At 37.6% G+C, this 23,643-nt stretch overlaps 1 protein-coding gene and 1 long non-coding RNA gene across 15 annotated transcripts in view; one reads left to right on the top strand and one right to left on the bottom strand.

The window, feature by feature from the left end:
* The window catches only part of PLCB1 (phospholipase C beta 1), a 432,352-nt gene that overhangs the window by 318,367 nt on the left and 90,342 nt on the right, over window positions 1-23,643 (top strand). For all 14 annotated transcript variants that reach the window (XM_048060933.2, XM_048060934.2, XM_048060932.2 and 11 more), the window contains 6 exons: window positions 1,465-1,622; window positions 5,290-5,372; window positions 12,213-12,297; window positions 12,778-12,955; window positions 18,984-19,054; window positions 19,685-19,781. In XM_048060933.2, coding sequence (XP_047916890.1) covers window positions 1,465-1,622; window positions 5,290-5,372; window positions 12,213-12,297; window positions 12,778-12,955; window positions 18,984-19,054; window positions 19,685-19,781 — 672 coding nt within the window. The remainder of the gene's footprint in view (window positions 1-1,464; window positions 1,623-5,289; window positions 5,373-12,212; window positions 12,298-12,777; window positions 12,956-18,983; window positions 19,055-19,684; window positions 19,782-23,643) is intronic.
* LOC136790592 (uncharacterized) lies at window positions 1,574-14,532 on the bottom strand. The gene is made up of 3 exons (XR_010830844.1): window positions 14,425-14,532; window positions 7,057-7,116; window positions 1,574-1,702 (listed from the first exon to the last, which is right to left on the bottom strand). It is a non-coding gene; the product is annotated as an uncharacterized lncRNA (long non-coding RNA).

Raw genomic sequence — 23,643 nt, 5'->3', positions numbered from 1 at the left:
TTGTACCCTGATCCATGCTCATGCTCATTTGAGTCCTGCGAAGAAAAAGAGCCTCTGCTTACCCCAGATACTGGGATTGCACCAAAAAGGTTACTGTGTGAGCAAAGATAACCTGCCTTAATCAGAGGAGAAGCACAAACACACACAAAAAGTGAAGTAAAATAAGAGGCACATTGTCGCTTTGCTGACTCCATTTGGATTTTCAGAACCTTCCAGTAGTGGCCAAGCTGTGTTATTTACGCGTGTTTCCCGTCAGTTCCAGCAGGTGCTGAGAAACCTTACAGATTTCAGTAGGAATAATGTTAATGCATTTGAGTATTTATGATCCAGTTCACGCATAAGACATGCATGATAAATAGGAATTTTCCCATAGAAAGGTTATTCTGTTACAGTCCATACATAGCAGAAGGTAAAAACACAGAGAAAGCAGACAATGCTACTCAGTGAAGCAAACCAAAACATACAGTTTCCAACATAAAATCTAAAGAGAGTAAAGCAAGGATTAATCTGTGCTATATTATATGCCAGTCTGGATGAAGTGTTTTATGCAACTCCTGTCAATGAAGAATCTTTAGCATAAATGAACTCACTGCCTCCTTAAAAAGCAAGTGAATGCCCTTCAAGAAATCCATAAAGACCTTCTTGGCAAGTCTGCTAGAAAGCAGGAAACTACATCCATTTTCTTCACATCTAAAACAAGCACTAAGCCACTCTTCCATTATCTCTGCCTCTCTGCTACAAGAAATTTGTATCCATCTGACTGGAACCAAACCTGCTGAAGCGGATGAAAACACCCTGGCTGGATATCCTTCCCTGAATGCAACATCTGGATTTGTTTGGGTTTTAATACTTCCTGAGTTTGGGAAGAACTGAGTTTTCCGTGTTTATTTTTTGGTTTATATTATGTCATTGTTGGAAGTTGGTAGTCTAATTAAGTTTCTTTCTGCATAGTGGATTATCACGTCAGGAAATTTTACTGACCAATTGAATGTAGCTATTAGAAAGTTAAATATAGATTTGAGACCTAGTAATGGCACTATTAGTGACTGTGCAGGAGGTTGGTTTTATCTTGCACTAAACACTGCACGTTATTAGAAAATGTACTCTTGCTGTCCTGAGTTGCCTCTGAATTTCACTTTGCTTTTCAAAGGGTAACGAAGTCTTTTAGAACTAATACGTTATTTTATGTCAATTCTATCTAACAGAAGTTTTTGTATTTGCTTCGATTCAATTGTTTCTCTTCACTTGCAGCAGTTTAACTTATGGCAAAATAAAAACCATGACATTGACTCTGCCTAAGTCATTTCCATTAAGTTGTTGTGCTTTTTGTATGCCTTTGAGTGGTATTCCTGTCGGCCAAGGGTAAAAGATGCTGCTAACTCTGATTATTATTAGATTATTTGTATTTATTCCTGAGGCCCGAAATGACTTCTCTTTTTTCATGTTCTCGTTATGTTGTCTCAGCTGGACAGCTGGCTGGTAACTCATCGGTGGAGATGTATCGGCAAGTGCTTTTGTCAGGCTGCCGCTGTGTGGAGCTGGACTGCTGGAAAGGACGAACAGCTGAAGAAGAGCCGGTCATTACACACGGTTTCACTATGACAACTGAAATATCCTTCAAGGTACAGCAACACAGCATGCTGACGTGGTTGGCTTTAGCCAGGGTGGTTTCTTTCACATAAAATGCATGACAAATTCGTTCCTGCAAAGGTGGAAGGGAGGAAAAACGTAGGAGTAAAAAGAAGTTTTAAGAGGAGACTTCAGAGAATGTGGGGAATCATGGGAAAAGTTGCGGTATTCGAAACTCGCAGAGGAAGAGGTTCTTGGTGATTACACATATCCCTGATACTTGGGATCAGATCTGAAGCACTAGAGGATGAAAAAGAAAAATACATAGCTTTGGAGGATGTGAGGGGTTATTAATGCCATTCAAACCCTAAACCTATCATCTGTATTTCTGAATGTCATCTTCCATTTCCCTTTTCCATAATAAAAGGCAGATGCTCTACCCTAGCAATAATGTTAAATTGTTACCTTGTTATTGTCAAAGACGTTTTTGATCTGACATGTTAGAGGAATGGGATGGAGGTGTTTTGCTATAGTTTCAATATTGGTAGTTAGCAAAGCCTGTAATAATACATCAAGATATCATTTCTGAAGTCTGAAGAAATAATTCTTGGTTATCTGAGACACTAACTTGCCCTGAAAATATATTTCTAGACTTCCCTGTGCAAGAAGATGTGGAAAAATGTCCGTTTCTGAATTTGCTTGTATTACAGGTGATAGATGTGGATTTTTTACCAGTTAAAATATGAGGCATGTCTCCAACACTGAAGCATGAGTTGATTTTTTTTTTGTCTTATAATGCCTTCCTTGAAGAAAAAATAACAATACTACTACACAGACAAAACACCAAATTTCACTCACACCAGAGCATCCCCTTGCTTTTTGTCAGTTTGCTTTCTCTAACTCTCCACTGATTGAGTTAATCACAGGAAAATGTAAAACACAACCTTCTTGCACTTTTGTTATTAACTTTGCCATGAATCTGATGAAAACCATTTATGTTTATATGCATCGAGTTTGATTGCTGGAAGTCCTTTAATTAAGGAAGATAGCTCTCAACTCCTTTGGCCATGAGCAGGAATTTAAAACAAAATTAATTCTTAAAAAGAGCATTAGCAAGAATGAGAATCATAGTGGTAATCATTCTGGTTATTTAGATGTCCAACTCTAGGCCTTGTTTTTGCAGGAGAGATATTGGAAGGTGTTTTAAACCAATTCAGGGATATTTCATCTGTCACTGTAGGACACATTTTTTTTCCACATAGAAACTGTAAAAATGTATTGACTGCTGGTTTTCTTTTGAACACTCAAAGAGTGCTGCTTGACTTAGGAGGAGCAAAATGATAGCGAAATGATGTGTCAGAAGTGTGTGAATCAATTCAGAGTGATCACTGGGTCTTCAGTGCTGAATTATTTGTTGGTTCATGTGTTTGGTGTGACCACAGCACACAACGCTTCTGTTCAGTCTGTCAGTTTTCACTGCCTCAGATAGGCTTTCAGAAGTGCGGGTACAGAAGCAATATGTACTACCCATTCTTATGTTTCTGGGGCTTTGTTTTGGGGTTTTAGTGTTGGATTTTTTTTTTCCTGTTTGTTTGCTTTTTACGGGCTTCATGACATAGAAATCGGTGAGGTTTTTCTCAGCTGCAGTCTGTGAGCTGCTGCAAGAGTATGATATTATAGGGTATTTTTCATGCCACAACCAGGAATCTGTGCATATGTACTTATATATACCTTGGAGACCTGTTTCAGGTGAGTCATTCTGCAGCTGAAGTAAAATGTGGAATTTAACATGTTGTTCTTTTCTGACCATAGAGAATTTGCATTTACATTGAAGGCACTGCACGACTGAATCACCAGCATACCTCTTACTCTATTGAACCAATATGTGAATTTTTTACCCCCAGATTTCATCAGTGTCACCCTGGTTTTACTCTTTCAGGCTAATCTTCTCCACCCATGCTGAATTCTGTCCCTTTTTGCAACTGAGAATGCAGTTGAAAATAACTTTATGGATTTAGTCCACAGCTAGGGTAGTGTGTAGGAGCAAGAAAGGCCTCAGAACTGATCTCTGCACTGCTGCTCATCTCAAGCTCCATAAGCAAGGAGGTAGGGTGCAAGTGGGTGGAGATCAAGCCAACACCCATGATGTGGGTGGAAAGCATCTAGGTGAGAGGGCTGGGTATTTGTAACCCTGTTCTCAGCCCTGCTGTGCCCTTGTAATGGTAAAATTGCCTTAGATGTTCTTGAGAATCCCATATTATTACTGATGTAATGTGGCACCAGCACTCAATGATTTACTGGTGTTGGAAAGAAAGCATGTGGCAGGAATGACTCCATCATGGAGTGACGTTCCCCATGGGAGAATTGCTGCTGTGAAACTGCAGCTTCCCACCTGCAGTGATCCAGACTTCTGCACCATTTACTACTCTTACAGTAAATGCTTTGCCTTTCTGCTTTCTCTCAATGCTTAGTTGAAGCACATGAATGGTTAGTGGTATGTGAGGCATTTAAATATTGGGTGACTGCATTTTATTAAATATAGTCATTCATCACCTGTTAGACCTGTTAGAAAAAGTTTCTCATATTGTAAGGGAAGCTATGACTATCTGTGCCTGAGCTGTGTATTTTTTTTTACTTGCATGAAGACTGTAAATTCTGTATGTACTCTAGCTCATATCAGAAGATCTTGAGGTGGCTTGTGTGTTACTTCCAGCCCTGGGTTTTTCAAAAAATATTAGGAGGAACATACCAGAAACCCAGCTTTTGAGTTACAAAGTGCATTTCTTACTGTTACACTTCTGAATTGAGCATTTTAAAGTACAGAAAGTGAATAAAATGAATCCCCTCAGAGTGCTTGTTCAAAGTAAATAAACCTTTTAATTTTAGTCGTCATTACGATTTGGGACAGAAAAAGATTATGAGGTCTTTTAAACTCCAGAGGTTGACAACAAAGATAGTAAAGTCTTCAGTGCTTGATACGTTCTCTTGAAAAAAGGATCTCCAATAGGAAAACATGAATAATTTCTAACACTGAGTGCTTCGCTGTATTGTGCACCCTACTAAAATTAGTGTTATCAAATGATTCCTCTACTCTATTTACAGTTGCCATTTTCCATCAAAACCAAATAGACACTTCTATGGAAGTTTCCGTTTCTGAGCCCTGTTTGATGATTACTACACAGCCAACTGTTACAACTAAATAATTTCTCTTTTCTTCTCCTCTCTTCTTTGACTCAAGGGTGTTTCTCTCATCAAAACAGAATAAAACAAAAAAACTTGTGAGTCAGAGTAACTAAAGGATTTTACAGATGCATGTTTGTGCAGATGATGTTTAGAAGACGCAAGTTTGTCAGAGTATGTTTATTATTATGCAAAATAATTCATGAAAGACATAGCTTCAGGCATGGAACAACTCCATGCAAAGACCAAATTTAACATTTAAACTATTGATTTAGGCAGACGTAAGTCATTTCTGGAGAAATGCAATGCTGGAGACTCGTCAAACATTTTGGAGATTTGATTACAGATCAGGTTGAAAAATTCAGTTGCTACAAAAGCATATGCACAGCTTTCAGGAAAGGTTACAATAGAAGGTCTGAGTATGATCTTCAGGGGGTTTGGATATTATTTCAGAACTCTTTAGGTCTTTTCTGTCTTCAAAGACAAAAAAGCTGTTTCTTTAGAGACAAATTTCTAACTGTATACATTTTGATTCTTTAGGAAGTAATAGAAGCTATTGCTGAGTGTGCATTTAAGACATCGCCCTTTCCAATCCTCCTTTCCTTTGAAAATCATGTGGATTCGTAAGTAATTACTTTGTTTCCCTGTAAGGTTTTACATTTTTATAACTAAGCACAGGATTATGTATGAATTTGTGGCAGTTTTAGTATCTGATATAATCAACAGCTCTTACTAAAACAAAAACTTGCATCAGCTTATGTACCCCCAAATGATCAGAATGAATTGGGCATGTTATTAAAAATTTTTCTGAATTAGAAACTTTTGTATGAAAGAAAAAGCTTGAATAACTGTGAGACAAATTGTTAACTTTGCAGTCTCGTTATGTCTTGCTGGATTGAAGTGATACTTCAGCAAAGAAAAAGAAGCAATATTTCACCTGCTTAAAGACCTTGTTCGGGACTATAAAAAAAAATAATAAAAAAAAGTGAAGTGCATCTCTTCTATGCATAGAATTGGTCTGTTTCTCATGTGTTAGAAGTAGAGGCCAGAACCATATACTTGCTAGGATTGCAAAATAGGTTACGTGGAAGTCCAGGAACTGTTCAGTTTCTGCCAAAACAAAACAAAAACAAACAAAAAAATTTCCTAAGCCATTTTCTGTTTTTTTTTTTTTTGTTTGTTTTAATTGCAAAGAATGCTTGTTTTCCTGTGTAAGAAAAGAAAACAAAGTGAAAAAGCTTCTAAATTTGTCCCAGTTATCTATCTTATTACTACTGTATTTTTTTTTCTTTGTTAAGTTTGACATACTCTTTTGCTTGGTTTTGAGTATAGAAAGAATGCTTGTTTTCCTGTGTAAGAAAAGAAAACAAAGTGAAAAAGCTTCTAAATTTGTCCCAGTTATCTATCTTATTACTATTGTATTTTTTTTTCTTTGTTAAGTTTGACATACTCTTTTGCTTGGTTTTGAGTATAGAGAGATCAGATTGTTCAAAATGGGGTGAGATTGACACACAGCATGTGCCTTAACATCAGTTGCCTTCTCTGCTTTTGTTTTCTGCTATGAAAACATTTGCAATGCTTCTGTGGCCAATTTGGTTTAAGAAACTTTTTTTTTCATTTAAAATAAAAAGTAATCTTTGGGAATGTTATGAGTGATTTAATACAAGTCAGAAAAGATGTCAGAACTTTTTCTTTAAAAGGAAAAAGGGTGAGGGCTAACTGCTTTTCCATTGTTTTAGAAAGAACATCTTCATCATAAGGGAAGGAACTGGTAGAAGAAGCTATGTGAGAATGTTTTAAGAACAGATGTGGCAATACTGATAAAAAAATGATGTAGGTAGAAATCTTTAAAATCTGAGAGCTGACCTACACTACCTCTATGCCTTACAGAATAAGTTTACATTACCTTTAGTGGATGAGTATGTTTGCTATGTGCATGTTTAAAGGACACATGGCTATGGTTAAAACAGCTAACTAACTGTTAAATCCTGCTTAGTTGATTCTGTTCTACTCTAAAAGATCACACAGATGCTGTATTTAATTTCTTTCTCTAATCGGTCCCCTCACTCCTTTCTTTTTGGTGTAAGTTATATCACTTTCAACTTGCTTATATTCACCTATGGCTGTAGCTTTTAACTCACAGCACTTCCAAATACAACCTCTGGTCTTTAGAAAAGGTCTCAACCATCATTCTTCAATGCATTATATTTCGTATTCATTCTTCTTGATTTTTAAAATATAAATTCACTGTGTTACTATGAGGCAGAGAAGAGGCAACATCAGATTTATCTTAAACAGAACACTTACATTTTTCTTCCTGCAAAGTCAATAAGACTTATATCTTCAAATATTCCAGGGTGGTCTGTTCTGTTTCAAGAAAGAAAAATAGTAAATGGTTGCATAAATTAAACTTCTGTCAGAAAGAAGTTATGTATGTAAGGGGCTTTAAAACTGTAAGATGAAACTTTGTCAAAGTTAAAGGTGTTGTGATATTGCGAGAACAAGTCAAAGATGGACCAGAGTTACGGCCGTGTTACTCCCGTTTTTACAGTTTTCTCCCACAGAAGCCATTGTACCTTTCTCTTCAGAAAACTCCAGTCATGGAATAATGAATTATCCCTCATTGTATTATTAGATGGCTTTTTTTTCATGTGTTCTTATAAGTTTTTAGCAAAGCAAGTCTAGGGAAGCAATATCAAATATTTTCTCTTTGTAAGACTTTTTGCTATTTATGATTTTTTGCTGCAGTAAACTATCAGGCTTAGTGTGTATGAGTTCTAATTTTGCTTTGGCTGAAAATAATTTCTAGTTATTTTACTGACTGCTACAATTATCCCTTCATTTCTTCACTAGTTGCTAGAGAAATCTGCAATTAGTCATGCCACTCAAAGAAACCTTCACCTAATTCCATGGAATACTCCGTTTGTCTTTTCATTTACATGGAATGTTGTTTTTCTCCTAGATCATAAAACTAGGTTTGTGAGTTATTAACAAACAATGATAAGTGTTTTCATAGAACTGCTATCAAACAAATCCTAATGACATCAATTCCTACTTCAGGGTGACTCAAATTTTTCTGCTGATTTTCAAGTTACGAGAGTCAGTATTCATGGGTGAAATGCTGGTCCAATACAAAGCAGTTGAAATACTGACATTGGTTTAAGCAGAAATACAGTTTAACTCTGTGTTTTGTATGCATGACTTTTAGACATTGCAATTATCAGAGGTTTTAAGTTATACATCACCAATATAGATATGACAGTGTTAATCACCAGTGGACTTAAAATACAGTTTTTCTTCCTTCTGTTTTTTGTTCATGAGAATATTTTTTACCACTTTTTGTCCACGTAAGGAATAAATCATTTGTTTGTTGGCATGTAGTGCCATTTTAATTTCTTTTTTTTGTATTTCCTGTAAAGAATCCTCTCAAATGTCTTTTATAACGTGAAGAAATTTCATTTCGTTTACTGTAACTCCACTGTGTCATATATTCATTCTTGCTTATTTATATGCAATAAAAAATTTAGAAAAAGAGGTAAGCATATAGATTTTGGAATATATAAAATATTATATATACCATCATTTTTATTGATGTCTAAATGTGCACACTGAAAAAAGACAATGCTAAGAAAAGATGTGCTTCTATCAAAAAATGAGAACTATCCTGAAAATTCTTAAAAGACCTCAAGAAGACCTTGATGTTTAAAATTGGGCTTACAAGAAGATAAGCTATCTGCAAATCTGAAAGCAGACACTCTATAATTAGAAATGCACTGATGACATAGCAAAAAGGTTAAGTGATCCTTGAACAGTATCCATATAAGATTGCTTCCAAGATTAAATTTAATTACAGTTATTCATACTGCTGATTTCTTGCTGGAATTGTTACTTCAAATATTAAAAGGATTTTTATCACTTTTTTTTCCTACACTTTAAATTATTTTAGTCTCTTCTGGGGAGGATCTGTGTCTTTATTTGTCTTATACAGAGTAACTATCTCTGCAGAAGTGATAATAATACAATGTTAGGAGCAATAGTTGCGCAGTAGTGCTAGAGAGCCTCTGTGATTGACCTTCATAATAGGCCCAGTACAAACACAGTAAAACAAAATACAAGCAATGCAATAATGTTAATGAAAACATTTCTTCAGATTCTCTGTATTTCCATATCTCTAGGTATCATGTTCCCGTTTTATCTTCCTTTGCCCTGGCATATTCTGGGGGCATACATAATTGCTCCGTGTGATACCTGTCCATATCCACACAGTGAAAAAAATAAAGCAGATCAAGTCAGCTGTTTTGAGACAATCCGTTTTCATTAAGCTAAGTGAATGCCAAGAGAATTTCCAATAGCAATAGGTGTGGACATTTTTTCTGTCGGAAAAAAATGTTTTTTTTTTTGTTTCTTAACAACACAATTGAGGAAACACGTTCTTGTAGAAAAGTTGGTATTTAGTTGGTTGCTTGAAAAGAAGGGAAAGTAAAAGGAAACTTATACTCCAACTTTTAAAGTACTGTAAAAGTAATACATAATCTATATATACCATTAATAATGATCTCTCTCTTGAAACAATATGTATTTGTGCGGAACATGCAAAAAATACCACTCATTTAAATGCTGGTACTTTTGAATAATTTTTATCTCATAAATTACTCAGCTCCTTTCTTAGGAGCTTTTAAAATAACTGTGCATATGGTCCAGTTCACAATGAAAATTAATTCTGTAATGAAAAATGTTCTTTGGCCTCCAGTATTGCAAGATTTTTTGATAGTTTTAAAAACTGTTAGGTTTTCTGCATAATATTCTTTTTCCTCCTTTTTGCCTCTGCAAAGTGATGATCAGGAATTTATGTGCTAAACCAAAATATGCTGCTTTAAATGTTTCTCTTATGCATAAATAAAAGTCCTCACTGTGTGCTCTTTGAGGTAAACATGTAATTAAATATGGAAGATCAGAAGAATTTGTTCTAGCTGTGGTGACAGTATGAAATTTATTAGATTTAAGGTTTTGTGTGCTTTTTCTGTTTCTTATAAAGAGTTCGTTTTTGGAGTTGGTGTGCCCGTTTAAAAATGCTGATGTCGCATCTCACATCTAATTACTAGGACAACAGTAATTGTGCTCCTGTGATTCAAGGAAATGTCCCTTGAACTTTCTGGGTCCTCAGAGCATAGGCCTATTCAAAAAACACTGGTGAAGAAGATTGAAATAAACTTCCCTTTAATGACTTCTTGTAGGCAAGATGTGTAGCAAATACCCAGTCTGCTTTCTTACTAGAGCAGAGTGAGGTGCCTTTATTTTCCTTGGTAGCTTGCAGTTAGTAATAGCTAACACACAGTCATTGTCTGATCTGTTCTTCCCATCACCTTCTCCCTCGTGGGTTCTTAGTTTCACTGCCTTGCCTGTGTTCATCTTAATTTTCCATCCTCAGCTAAAAGTGGCTCTTAGCTTTTTTTGCAGAATTGGCTGCAGGTAAAAGAAAGCATCAATGAAATCCTGTAGAGATTTAAACTGCATGCAGCGCTTGTATAGCTTGGTGGAATAATTTAAAACCTACTCTCAGTATGTTTTGTAAATGACTGAGCTAATGACCGTTTCACCCTGAATCTGCTTCAAGGGACATCCAGAATGCTGATCTTGGGGAAATTTCATTTTCTGATTCAAATGCCACCCAGCCTTCATCTCAGCTCTGGTTTGGCCCTGCTGAACCCAGGAAGAGCTCCGGTGCCAAGTGCTCTGTTGGTGGCTAATGACAAAATAGGCATAGAAGTTGCTGTACTCCTAGTTTGCAAGAGAAAAATGAGCACGCCTTTTTTCATATATACCCAGCTCTACTTTGTCATGAAAAATAGCTCCATGGTAACATAACTGCTTATACCATTCGTGTATCTTTCATGATATGCAGATCATAATTAATAGTAGTTGAGGAGGTTATATTAAGCAAAATAAACCTGTTCTTTCATTGAAACTTCTCAACAGAGTATCAAAAATGGAAAATTTCAAATAAACCTAAGCCTTGAGTGTTGCAGATTTTATTAAATGGACATGTATAACAAAAATACATAGTTGTCTAAAATCAGAAAGAGAGTGACTGTAGCACTGAGCTACGTTTTCAGATGATTTTAGTGATATTTCTAAGCAATGTAACCTATTTTCAGTCCTAAAATTCCCATCACTATGGTATGCAGCAATTATTTCATTCTGGAGTTGCACTTTGGGAAAATTGATTATAAGTAGAATTTGCTGAGGTTCAGTTTATTTCTGGAGGATGTCACGAAAACCACTGAAGTAATTTACGGTGGTAAAATTTGACTCTGTATATAATTCAAAAACAAAATACATAAATAAGGAATCTGACCAGTGACCCAAACAGTAATCTAATCCTCGAGCAGCTCCACCTGGTATATTGATCCTAGTTATATATGCATTACATGCATGCAGTATTTAATTAAAAGTGCAGTTACACCAGCACTTATTACAGAAATTCTCCAAAGTGGCATAATACATCTTAGCAGTAGTACCAATTACATCTGCACTGTGACTTCTGCCAATGGGGATCCAGCAGGAGGAATGCTTCTGGTGGAGCTGGCGAGAGCAGTGCAAACTGCTGGTACCAGCCTCACCCATGAGGTCTGCGGCTGGGCCAGCACTTTATGGTGGAGAGCAGTGCAGAGCTGCAGCACAGCTGCAAGCAGGGCTCTAGCTGGACAGTCTGTCACGCTGCACAGCCACCACACCCAGAGCACTCATCTCACATGGGCTAACACAAAAAGGGTGGGAAAGTGGGCTGCTAGAATGAAATCTGCAGTAAACTAGTTGCGTCTCTACCAGCGCCTTTGATTAATGCATTTTTGCTGCTTTTGAAACCCAAGTAACATCTTCTGCTCATTATTCTGTATGGTTGTACCCTGTAGACACACTGGGGGAGGTGACAGGTACCGACAGTTTGGGAAGTTTAACAGGGGCACCTGCAGAGGAGGCTGTGTAACTGTTTGGGCTATGATGCCTTAGGTTAGGTATGACAAACAAGAGAAAGAAATCCAAATGAGAAAAGGTGGTGCAAGAAGAATGCCTGGCATATGTATAAAGTAACACCGGGAAAATACTTAAACTTTGAATAAAAATGTTGCCTGAAAGAGGCAACTTCATGCAACAGTTATTTCCAGGTAACAACTGATATCCTCATTTTTTGTTTTCTACTAGGCACATGGGAAAATACAACTCAGTGTTAAAAGTTCAGTTTCACTATTATTCAAGTGACTACAAACTTCATGTGTCATCCTTTTGATAAGCTCTATCAGAGGAATTGGAATAATTGCATGATATATCTATGCCTCTGTGAACAATTCACAGTGATTGGATCAGGAAATTATATCTGGTTTAGGGATATTAGATATTCCATTACTGTAGCTTTCAGTCTGTAGCATTAGTCGGACTCATTTATTTATTTCTTTTCCACCCTTTAGCCCTAAACAACAGGCAAAAATGGCAGAGTACTGCAGATTAATATTTGGAGATGCACTGCTTATGGATCCATTGGAAAAATATCCGGTAATATGGTTTGGTATTTATCAAATCACAGATATCTGTGTTTTTATTTAAGTGTTTCAATCCTGTGTCATTCTTTACATATGGCCTTCCAAAACATAATCTAAAGGAGGGGGGTTAAATGACGTGTGCTGTGGTGACTTAAGCATATAGTTTCTGTTGCAGAGATTGTTCCGTTACAGTGAATTGTAATCCTTTAAATGCAATTGATTCTTATAGCTGCCATTTTATAACGTATGCTTTCATATTTGAACTAATATTTATTGCAGTTATTACTGTAGACATTTCATAAGGTATTTTCCATAAGCGCTCTCAGTAGCCCTGTTTCATTTAACATCGAGGTTGCCTCTTTTGCAAGATATGCTTCACTTTAACAGGGCTCATAGTGCTTACAAAATTATCTTTCACCATGTGGGCCCTAAGAAATTGCCATAAGCTTGTTTCTTCTGTTGTTGTAACAAATTTCTCTTCCTTTTCTTCAAGCTTGAGCCTGGGGTTCCTCTTCCAAGCCCTATGGATTTAATGTACAAAATTCTAGTGAAGAATAAAAAGAAGTCCCATAAGTCTGCAGATGGAAGTGCAAAAAAGAAGCTCTCAGAGCAAGCTTCCAACACATGCAGCGATACATCTAGTATGTTTGAACCTTCCTCCCCAGGAGCAGGTATGAATTGCATCTACAAATATACTTCTCACTAAAACACAAATGCTTAATTACAGCTGTGTTTTTCAAGCTATTTACATTGCTCTAGCAAGGTAAAGGTACACCAGTGTAGGTTTTACTCAGCAGGAAACAACACTAGGTGTCATTGCTCCAGGAGCCTGAGAAAGCTTGAGGCTGAGGAATCACTTACGGAGTGACCTAAAGATCAGCGATGTATACTAACATTTATCTGCACTGTTTGGGAAATAGAGCAAGCAGCCAACTCACCCACCGTTGTCTGCCTGTGTTGCATGCCTAAGCCCAACATCAAATATAAATGTTTTCTTTTTTTTGTTGCTTCTGAGATGTGCATATCATTTGGTGTCCTTTCAGAGCCTTGCTACATTTAACCTACTGCACAGGAGAACTGCAGTGGTTCTGTAATGTCTAAGATTTAGGGTAACTGGGGTAGAATATCTGTTCGTCAGGCAGGGTTTTACAGTAGTTGGGAACATGTTACAGAACTCTATGCAGAGTGCTGTAAAATGTTCTTCTGTTCCAGAGATGGAAACAGGCAAAAAATAAAATAAAAATAATTACAAACAAATATTTGTTACCAAGAGCAACTGTTAGAAGTGTAGCCAATGGAAAAAAGTGTATATCATTTAATTTGTTCATTATCAGCATAACTTTCAAAATCAGAAATGAATTTGAAAAGTTATTTTAATTTAATGCATATATACTATTAATGCCTATAGGATCTGCAGGGGACCACTGTGAGTGTTTTACGCAAAAATATAGTAAGATACATCCTTTACCCTGAAGAGCTTAATGCCTAACTAGAACAGAAAAAGAAAAGTGCAGAGAAAGAGATAACTAAGTATTTACTTTAAACCATGGGAGTAGATCAGCATCAGGACAAGCAGCAAAATGTATGTATTCTGATTCCCAAGCAAGTGTCTGTTCCCTGGACCAGAATTTCTTCTTCCTCTTAAGACTGAAATTTTGAATTGCTAAAAGCATAGATAGATGTTTATGCCCTATTAGTGGAATGCTTACAGTGTAGATTGAAATCTCTGCTGGAATATAAGTTCATTGCCATTTGCCGTTATTTTTTTTTTCCAGTTGTTTGTAATTTTTTCTAAAGTCTGATTAATTGAGCTGAAAATTTTCATGCTGGCAGTTTGCCTCAAGCTGAACTAAAAAAAAAAAAAATAAAAAATCATACTGAATTTGTGGATAACATTGTTTATCCTATTAGAAACAAAGAAAGAAAGAGTTTTCAGCAATTGTGTTAATAAATTTTACAAAGGCCATGCTTTGGTGTAGGACTTGGATTTCAAAAGAAGATTCATCCTGGTGTCAGGAATGATTTTAATACTGTTTTCATTATTTGCTTTAGACAAACACAAGCAACAGAAAAATAAGTGAGAATATGCCAACCTCCTCCTTTCCAAAAATTGAAATATAGTGAGAAATGAACAACCTACTGCATGATTTCTGCTTTATATTTTTTTTTTCCTCTGTCTGATCTTCATAGAGGATAACAGTGTTGTTGTACTTCAGGAACCCCTCCATGCGTTTTTATAGGAAAAGACTTGGGCTGTGAATTATGACATCATGTGAATGATGACATCATGTGAATGACGAATCAATGACATCATCTGTGTCGATGATGAGGCAAGGCAGGGCAATAAGTCCCATAAAAGCATATGCAATTTTAAACATTAACTGTGAATATTATATCTGTATTGCCTATGTAGCAATTTCTGTGAACTGTAGATTTTGAAGATGAATACAGTTTAGAAAATGCTAGAACTGAGATGGCAAAATAATGTGGTCACTTGGTTCATCTGTGACTGCCAAAATACATTACCTTGCCATTGTTTCTCCTTTAGAATGCCTCTTTTGGAAAATGACAATTAGTCAATATTTTTTTGCTCTTTGTCATTCAATTCTTGATCCCAGATCTAGCATCTTCACCTCACAGTGAATTTCTTTAGGGATATCCAAACTGCATATAAACACTCGACAAACAACAGTGAATTTATCTGAACAATACCTGTGGGGAGTGAAATAGTATTAATCCAATTTAATCTGGGAACAACAGAGTCTGAAAGGGTTTAAGAACAGTTTGGGGGCAACTGACAAGGAACATCCAGGATTTGTTTTTAAAGACTACCCTGAATTTTTAAGTATTCAGAGCACAGCTCCAGAGATTTCAGCTGCAGCTCCATCTGTGACCACTGAGCATTTCTGTAAATCAGATGCCAGCTTTCTGTGAACATTTTTTAAAAATTATTTGGCATTTTATGACTGCTGTGGCAAGACCCAGAGTAGAGCCTGGTTGTACAGGGCAGTGCTCAGCAGTCATCATGATGCCCATCTTTGCACTGCCTCGTTCCTTATAGGCATCTCGGTATTGGCAACTTGTAAGGCACTGCAGACGTTATGCTCCTCTATACCCAGTACCAATTTCTTTATGCAGCGTGAGAAGAATAATGCAATTAAAGACTTGCTAAAAGAAGCCTAATTCTTAACTTTTCTTAACATGAAGTGTTTCAGTTCTTCAACCTTAATATAATCTTTACACTTAGCAAGTTGGGCATATTATTCAAATAACTCTATTGTATTGTATAGAAACTGTCAGAATTACTGCTGATCTGCAGGAGAAAGTTGTGCTGATCTAGCCTTCTTGGGATTTTAAATGATCTTTTTCACAGCAGAGCAAAAAATACAGAGATCTGTACGTCAGTTGATAGCAGGCTTCTCTGTGTCTTACACTGCTTGAGGTCAGATTTAATTAAACCCAAATAAACCATTCTTGTGATATGTTTATAAAACATACCACATGAAAGCTAGGTGATAGTGATATGGTAGCAATAATTAAAAAACAGTTCTGAAGCAATAGCTTTTCAGAATGGCTTGCAAGTTTTTCATGGAACTGATGTAAAAACTAACTTCAGTAGGGTATAATGTCTGTAAGCGTAAAATCTTACATCCAACAGCTTGGGATAAAGAAGCAATGCTGGCAAAGCAGAAAAAGAATTTCTGAGATAACATTTGTGAGATTCTCATTTTGTTAAAGAAGAATCTTAGACCTAGCAGTTTTAGCACAACTGACACGAGCAAATAAGTGAGATTTTCAAAGAAGCCATATATATTTAGATTACACTGCAGTTCTGCTGGGTGAGGCCATACGTCATACCAAAATTAGGCCTGTACTGAAAGTAGCCAAAGCTCGCTAACTGAAGAGTATTTAAATTTTGAAACAAATTCTTAATCCCTCAGCTTTTGTCTCATACTTGGAAAGCAAGCTTTTGGAGCAGGAGTTCTCTGTTTTCCCTGTATTTGTATAACAGTACAGTGACGTCCTGTCTTGTCCTGGGTTTGTAGTCCCATCTAAATGCAAATAATAGTAGTAATGTCATTACAGCTAGTTGTCCCTCTTACACATGCTCCCCAATGCACACTGGCTTGGACCTGCAGCACAGCCGTATGTACAAACCATGTGCCTTTATGATATACCACATCTGTACACTCCCAGGAGGGCCAGGAGTGGTGTCATTGAGCTGATCCCACCAGCACTGTGGGAAGGTGAGCACGGGGGCATCCATAGCACAGACATCTCCTTGGTCTGGCCAAGGCTTGCTCTGATGTCAGGTCCCAGCAGTGTAACAGCAAAAGAAGTTGGGGTCTGAGCATAGAACCATGCTGCTGAGTGAAAGGCAATGCAGATGTAGTCGTAGTCTCAAAAATTCTTAGGAATTGTTATTCTGTGTTTGCAGTCCTGTGTATTATGTGTTCTGGATTTGCAGTCTGATGCGGGACTTGATAATCACTGAATCTCAGAATCATTTAGGTTGGAAGAAACCTCCAAGACCACCTAGTCCAACCTCTGACCTAACACTAACAAGTCCTCCACTAAACCATATCACTAAGCTCTACATCTAAACATCTTAAACATCTTTTAAATACCTCCAGGGATGGTGACTCAACCACTTCCCTGAGCAGCCCATTCCAATGCCTAACAACCCTTTCAGTAAAGAAGTTTTTCCTAATATCCAACCTAAACCTCCCCTGGCACAACTTTAGCCCATTCCCCCTCATCCTGTCACCAGGCACGTGGGAGAATAGACCAACCCCCACCTCTCTACAGCCTCCTTTAAGGTACCTATAGAGAGCGATAAGGTTGTCCCTGAGCCTCCTCTTCTCCAGGCTAAACAACCCCAGTTCCCTCAGCTGCTCCTCATAAGACTTGATCTCCAGAACCCCCATCAGCTTTGTTGCCCTTTTCTGGCATGTTCCAGCACCTTAATGTTCTTCCTGTAGTGACGGATCCAAATGAGATCTGATCTCCTTGGGAGTTTTCCTGTTAAATATTTTTAAATAAATGAATTTTGTGTTGCATACTTCCCTCCTTGGACACTTATAGCAAAAGCAAGCTATCATCCACCTGGTATCTTGGCAGTGGAAGCTGGCTAAAGTCTACACACGTCCCCCTTTTTGTAGACAATGAGAAGTGTTATTTTGCCTGTCCAGATAAATCAAGAGCTTCGTGTCCCAAGACTGTCACTGCAAATCTTGTGAGAGCATGGCTGGCTCTTTGCAGCGCATTGAAGTTCCCTGAGCCATCCCTTGAGCCTGTTGAGCAATCATGTTATTTTCTTCAATGAAATGTTCAGGAAGAAATGCGTTCATGAATAAAAGCATGACATTTCAACATCTGCATCTGGAAGGAAATGCAGCCTGGGTAGTCATCATTTGGTTGTGAAAGGCACACTCATTACTTAAATCATATGTGCTGTACATGTTCAGAAAGGGCCCACTGGGCATGATTCAAGGCCTCTTGGAACAAAGAGGAGTTTCCAGATTCAGTGGGCTTTGGATTCGACCTTACGTGGACGGAAGGAACTGAAAGTGAATTACCATTCTCTGGAGAGTTTGGGAATGCTGCACGGTGGTTATATTTCTGGGCTGCCAAAATAGAATTGCCACCACTGAAGAGAGATTAAAGGTTTGTGGAATAAAACCTTTAAGGACGGTTGTCAGTCTGCTGTGGATAGGTGACTGCAGTATAAGTTAAACCTGCTTTTCCAGAGTCTTCTAAAGATGCATGATGTATACTTTTTGATAGCCAAACACAAAGGAGGAGTTTCTAAAGAGAAAGATGGATTGATTTCTAGCTCAACCATATCAAAGCATTGAGAGGGGAGGGATATTCAGTAATTAACAATAAAGAATCTGTGTCTTGCCAATTGGAATTTTTTAAGTACGCTACAATTGGGAGCAAGGCTTAAAATGTTTTATTTGGTTCTATTTACTCCATCAGTACGTTTTCAGGGAAAGGATGAGCTTTATGCATCTTTGTCACATTATTTGATTTGCACTGCCCTCAGCCGGCACATTTGAGCTATGAGTCCAAGCACTAAGACACACCAAAGTAGTCTCAGTGAAGGGAATTGTGTGCCAATTCCTGCCAGCTATGCTACCTGAGAACATGCACTGTGTTATCTTCAAAGCAGATGTATTACTCTGAGCAGCCCTTGTTACCACAGCATGTGAATCCCATCAGTTTTCACACACTTTTTTTCACCCTGTGAATGCTGTTGTGTCTGCTTCCCAAGGGGAGTGACAGCATTCACCGAAGGTCCTGCATGGATCCTGTGACATAGAAATCCCAAACCCCAGAGCTGTGACCCAAGCATGGGAACATCTCTTTGGAGTATTTTGTAGTACTATACCTACACACTCTGCACACTATGCACACCACGATGCTCTTTTCTTAGCGCTGATACCTGCCTTATGATTTCCAATACTAAGTGTCCAGCAGCTGCAAAGCAAGAGTTTTTTGTTTAGTTAGGTAATAACAACTTACCAGTGATGAGGATGGGCATATCCCTCAAGACAGTTTTTTTGATTTGTGCTGCACAAAAAGCACATGTACATCTTCTAAGCAGTGCTATTTGCATGTCTTTTTACAAATTTGTCCCTTTTATTTATAGCTATTGCTTAAGCCAATAATTAACTTCTGCTTAAAACGTTTCAGGAGAAGCAGAGATTGAGAGCGATGATGACGATGACTATGATGATGACTGTAAAAAGTCGTCGATGGATGAAGTAAGGGCATGGCTTTGTTTTATGGTGATGGGTAGATTCCGCCAGTTATGGGTTGGCTTGTGTTACCAGGAGTGGGACTGCCATCTAGTGGAGAAAGGAAGGCAGCACACTGGGAATCACCAACTTTCTGAAGTTGGTTGTCACTCAGTTTGGAAGCACATTTGGTTTATTTATTTATTTATTTATTTTATTTTTTAATTTAGGGAGGAATAAGACTTAATACCACAGCTGATATGTGTTAGACAACTGCTTGTGGTATATTTATCACTGTTGGAAGAAAAACTAGATGTTGAAAATTTGGAGCTATGTTTTTTATTTGTCTGATAGTACTGGTAAGTGTGCTTAGCACTGTGTGTGTAGCACCATGCCATCTGCACAGGTAATACAGACCTTTCCCTAGAAGCCGCATTGAAAGAATGAATGCAAGAGCAGTTTAATTAAACATTTAAATTTTATATCATATTTTCTTCATTAATATGTGAAGCTCCCAGTGTGAGGCATTGATTTCACTAAGCCAGGATTAGTGAAAGGTACCATGATTGACAGTAACTGGGCTTTGGTTTTGTGGCCCCTGATGGCCACCATGGAATTTAACAGACCAAAACTTCAGCCTTCCCTTCTCTGTCCTAGGGTACTGCTGGAAGTGAGGCTATGGCCACAGAAGAGATGTCTAACCTGGTGAACTACATTCAGCCTGTGAAGTTTGAGTCCTTTGAAGTATCAAAAAGTAAGTAAGCTAAGCATGAGTGGCATCTTATACTAAAAATTACCTAGCAAGTATTTGGAAGAAAGTTCTGGAGAAATAATGACTTGGCTTCCTCTCAATTAGATGCATGGACAGAGATGTTTCCTTGGTATCCAGCCAGATAAATCCATATTTATTTTGAAACCTGCATTAGTCTAAATATCAAGCTTCATCAACAGTAAACATGCTGACATTTCAAAAACATTTTAAAAAATGTTTTACTTAGATTGTCTTTGTTTTCCATACCTGAAGAGTAACTTAAGGAGTTTGAGAAAAGTGGTCATAAATATTCTGTCAGATGGAGCAAGTGCTTTGTTTTCCCTGTGCTACTTTTATATAGCATTCAGTGTAAGCAGGGAGTGTGCCCTTCCCCACAAGCAAATTCACTCTTTCCTGCCTCTGTGTGTTGTATAGAAAAAGCCGTAACTTCGTCCCCCATGGGCTTTTACAGAAGATGCCTTGCTAAGAATGCACTCTGTGGCATCCTCAGTAAACACTGCAGCATCTTTTCCTTTCTTGGTGCAGAACCCCCTACTGTTTGCCTGCCCTTTTTCACTTTGTTTTGACAGGTTGCAATATGCTCTTGGAGCTTTTTCGTTAAAGAAGTTTATAGCATTTTAATTTATTATGGATTTGTGGAGGCCTTAGCAGAAGACAGGTAATTGGTGCATAAGTCCATATCTGTACATAAGATTTTGCATTTACTCATCTTGAATAATAAACATATAAGAAGTTATCTACCTGTTCTTATGTTTTTGTGTATTTATACCGGCATACACATAAGCATTCACAAAATCGTGCAGAGAGCTGTGCTTGTTCCCTACAGTATTGTCCCTTGAATGTTCATAATCTCCATTAGCTCTAATGAGAGTTGCAAGTACACAGTGGGAAGGAGATATTCCTTTTGGAAAGGAAGCCGTGTGAATCCTAGCAGGACAAGTTGATGCAGCTGTTATAAAATTCTCTTGTGTAGATTTCTTCTGTTCACATGCCTGCGCCTTTCCAAGTTTTGTGTTTTCTGAAGAACTTCTCATGTCCACATTTTTAACCCTAAGTCTTCATGTGACCTTTGATCAGAACTGCTCATGCCCACATTTTTAACCCTAAGTCTTCATGTGACCTCTGATCAATCATACTGTTTCTGTGATCTCATAATATTAAAGGACTAATATATCTGGTGTTTGTGTCAAAAAAAAAAAAAAATCATTATGAGGCAAATGTTGCCAGTTGGTCAAAGCAGTGGCCACTATATCAAGACTTGTGGTTTCTGGTCTTAATCCTGGCCTGGAACCACTGCTGAACCTTCACTAAATTCAGCAAAGATGAGCTGAATAAGTAAAGAGTTAAATGAGGATTAGTTTTTAATTTGATGCCTATCCAGTTTTTAACAGATTGCATTGTGTAATGCTCTGCACTTGTCTTGCATAAAGTTTCATCTTTCAGTGTTATAGCCTTTTTCTAATTCAGTATTTTCTAATTCATAATTTGGTTTGAATTGTGATCCTGGCCTCCATGACGTTAACAGCATCTCACTGCTGCTGTCATTTGTACATTGTAGAAGTGCATTTTTTGGTCTCGCATCCAGCTTGTTAACAGAAATATTGAATACAACTGGATCTGTAACAGTCCCCTGATTGCCCTCACTAGATAGGTTCCCTCTCTCTGACAGCAAATAATTGTAACTATTCCAAGGTATTATTTCAAGTTTTTCAGAGTTTTTAGTGAGTTGTTTAGCCACTCTATAGTGACTTCCTCTTGATAAGACAGCACGGTATAACATATCATGAGAGAAAAATGCCTCTCTTGGACAGTCTTTTCATCAAAGGACGGGTTTCTTAATCGTCCCCAGATACTACAAGGCAATAACTGCTCTTATTTAGGAGTTTGATTAAGTTGTGAACATTTAGTGAGTCGTTTAATAACTACCCGTTCTTGTTTTCTGCAGATGCGCTACTTTAAGATAAAGCTGAGAGATACAGTAAACTACTACAAAATAATAATAATAATAATAATAATAATTTAAAAATAATAATCTAGCACTTGTATTCTAATTAGAACAAAAGAAATGCTCCTTTTTCTTTCTTTGAGTATTTTTTTTTCACACTTTAAATAGTAGTCTTACATTGGTCAAATAACTGTGGAGGTAGAACACAACTAGTCTGTTTCCTGATAGGACACACTTTAAACTAAGTAACTGCTGAAGCAATGAGATGAAGAAGTGGAACAGGACTGTCAAACAAAAAATAACTAATGTATTTCAGTGTCATTTTATGAGGTTTCATTTGATCTTTTTTGTATAGGTTGCCATCTACTGAAATGTTTCTCCTGTGATACAAAGTGTTTATTAGGGGTTGCAGGAAAGCTTCCTTTAATAGCATGTTCCTGGGAATCAGTGATCATTCTTAGATGATTTGTAAGAAACTTCATGATTCAGTTAAAAAAAAAAAACTCAAAACATTCAGATACATGAAAGCCTATTCATAAACAAACTGATCTGTTATACAAGTGACAGCCTCATAGTCTACATTAGCACTATATGTGTGCATTGCTAGTGCTATCCCATTAGCAAGGGGAATCATCTCAGAGACGTTATAAGGAGCAGAGATGGGAGTGAGCTGTCTGGAATTGAATCTAGAGAAAGAGAGAATATTGCTTGTTGGAAAGGAAGATGAGTGGTAGAAAAGCAGCCTTGAAGGAATGGCAGGAATCTTTCACCTTTAGGAGACAACAGCTATAAATAATGGAAGTAGCATGTCGGTTGCTAATTAGAAATATAGACTGCTACAAAGTGTGAGTCCCAGTCCTCCTAGGGATAGAGAATCATTTCTGGAACAGCGCAGTCATCCTCTGACTCTTCAACATACAACGAGAACAGTTGCAACCATCTAGTTCACAGATCACGAGTTGGCAGTACATTTTCTTCTCACATTGGCCCAAACAATCTAGCTCTTTACATCTTTGGAGCCATTGTTTCCTTTTTGGCTTCCTCTAAGGAAAATGCCCACCTGTTTCAGTCCTGCTTCTCTCTGCAAGACAAGTGCTTTTGTTCAGTTTTATCAGGCTCTTGCAGCTTCCCAGTTTGACTTCAAGGAGCCAGCCAGGCTGGCCTCCTGGCCATCCTTGGATTACTGTGGCACAATTCCTTCAAATACTGGATGAGGGCAAGCTTTTTTCTCTGATTTACTGTTTGCTTTCAATAAAGCAGTTAGGCTAGAGAGTTCATGTTTCACTACATGCTCTGTTTACCTCATTTCTAGAGAGAGCAGTGCTGATATATTTAATGGATGTGATCTCTCAGTGCTGTAGTCCCTTGTAGGCAATCTATGAAGCTGATTGTGCTGAAATGGGAAGCTGTTATTTTACAGGAATCCTTATTTCCTGTATAAAAGTTCAAAAGAAAAAATATTGAAGCTTGAAGGGTCTTGACTTAGGCTGTGCTACAGCATGTCATGTGGGTACATTGAAAGGCTCTGCAAACATCAGGCAAAGGTGAGTAACAAATGATACACGAATGAATGTTTAGTCCGACCTAATTATACACTTAGCAGGAGCTTTTTGCCACTGTCAGGTCAGAAAGTCTGACCATGTAAAGGAGTTTATTGATGCTTCAGACGAGTCCAGGGTTAGGTCTGAAGGTTAGGTCTGAAGACCTGCTGGGACATAGGATTGTACCTTCAGACATGATTAGATAGCACTGTTTCCATGACTGTTTGAGACAGATGTGAGTTTACCCTGATGTACTGAAAATAACAAAGCACTGTAGGCAGAGCTAGGATATTGCTTAGTTTAATCTGATATGGACAGTAGTTATTTCAGCTTCAAATTGGCTCAAAGCCATTGTATC

The sequence above is a fragment of the Anser cygnoides genome, chromosome 3 (genome assembly GCF_040182565.1).
Source record: "Anser cygnoides isolate HZ-2024a breed goose chromosome 3, Taihu_goose_T2T_genome, whole genome shotgun sequence".
In the NCBI taxonomy this organism is placed as follows: Eukaryota; Metazoa; Chordata; class Aves; order Anseriformes; family Anatidae; genus Anser; species Anser cygnoides.
Note: the sequence above shows the minus strand (reverse complement) of the source record. Positions and strands in the feature narration are given on the sequence as shown.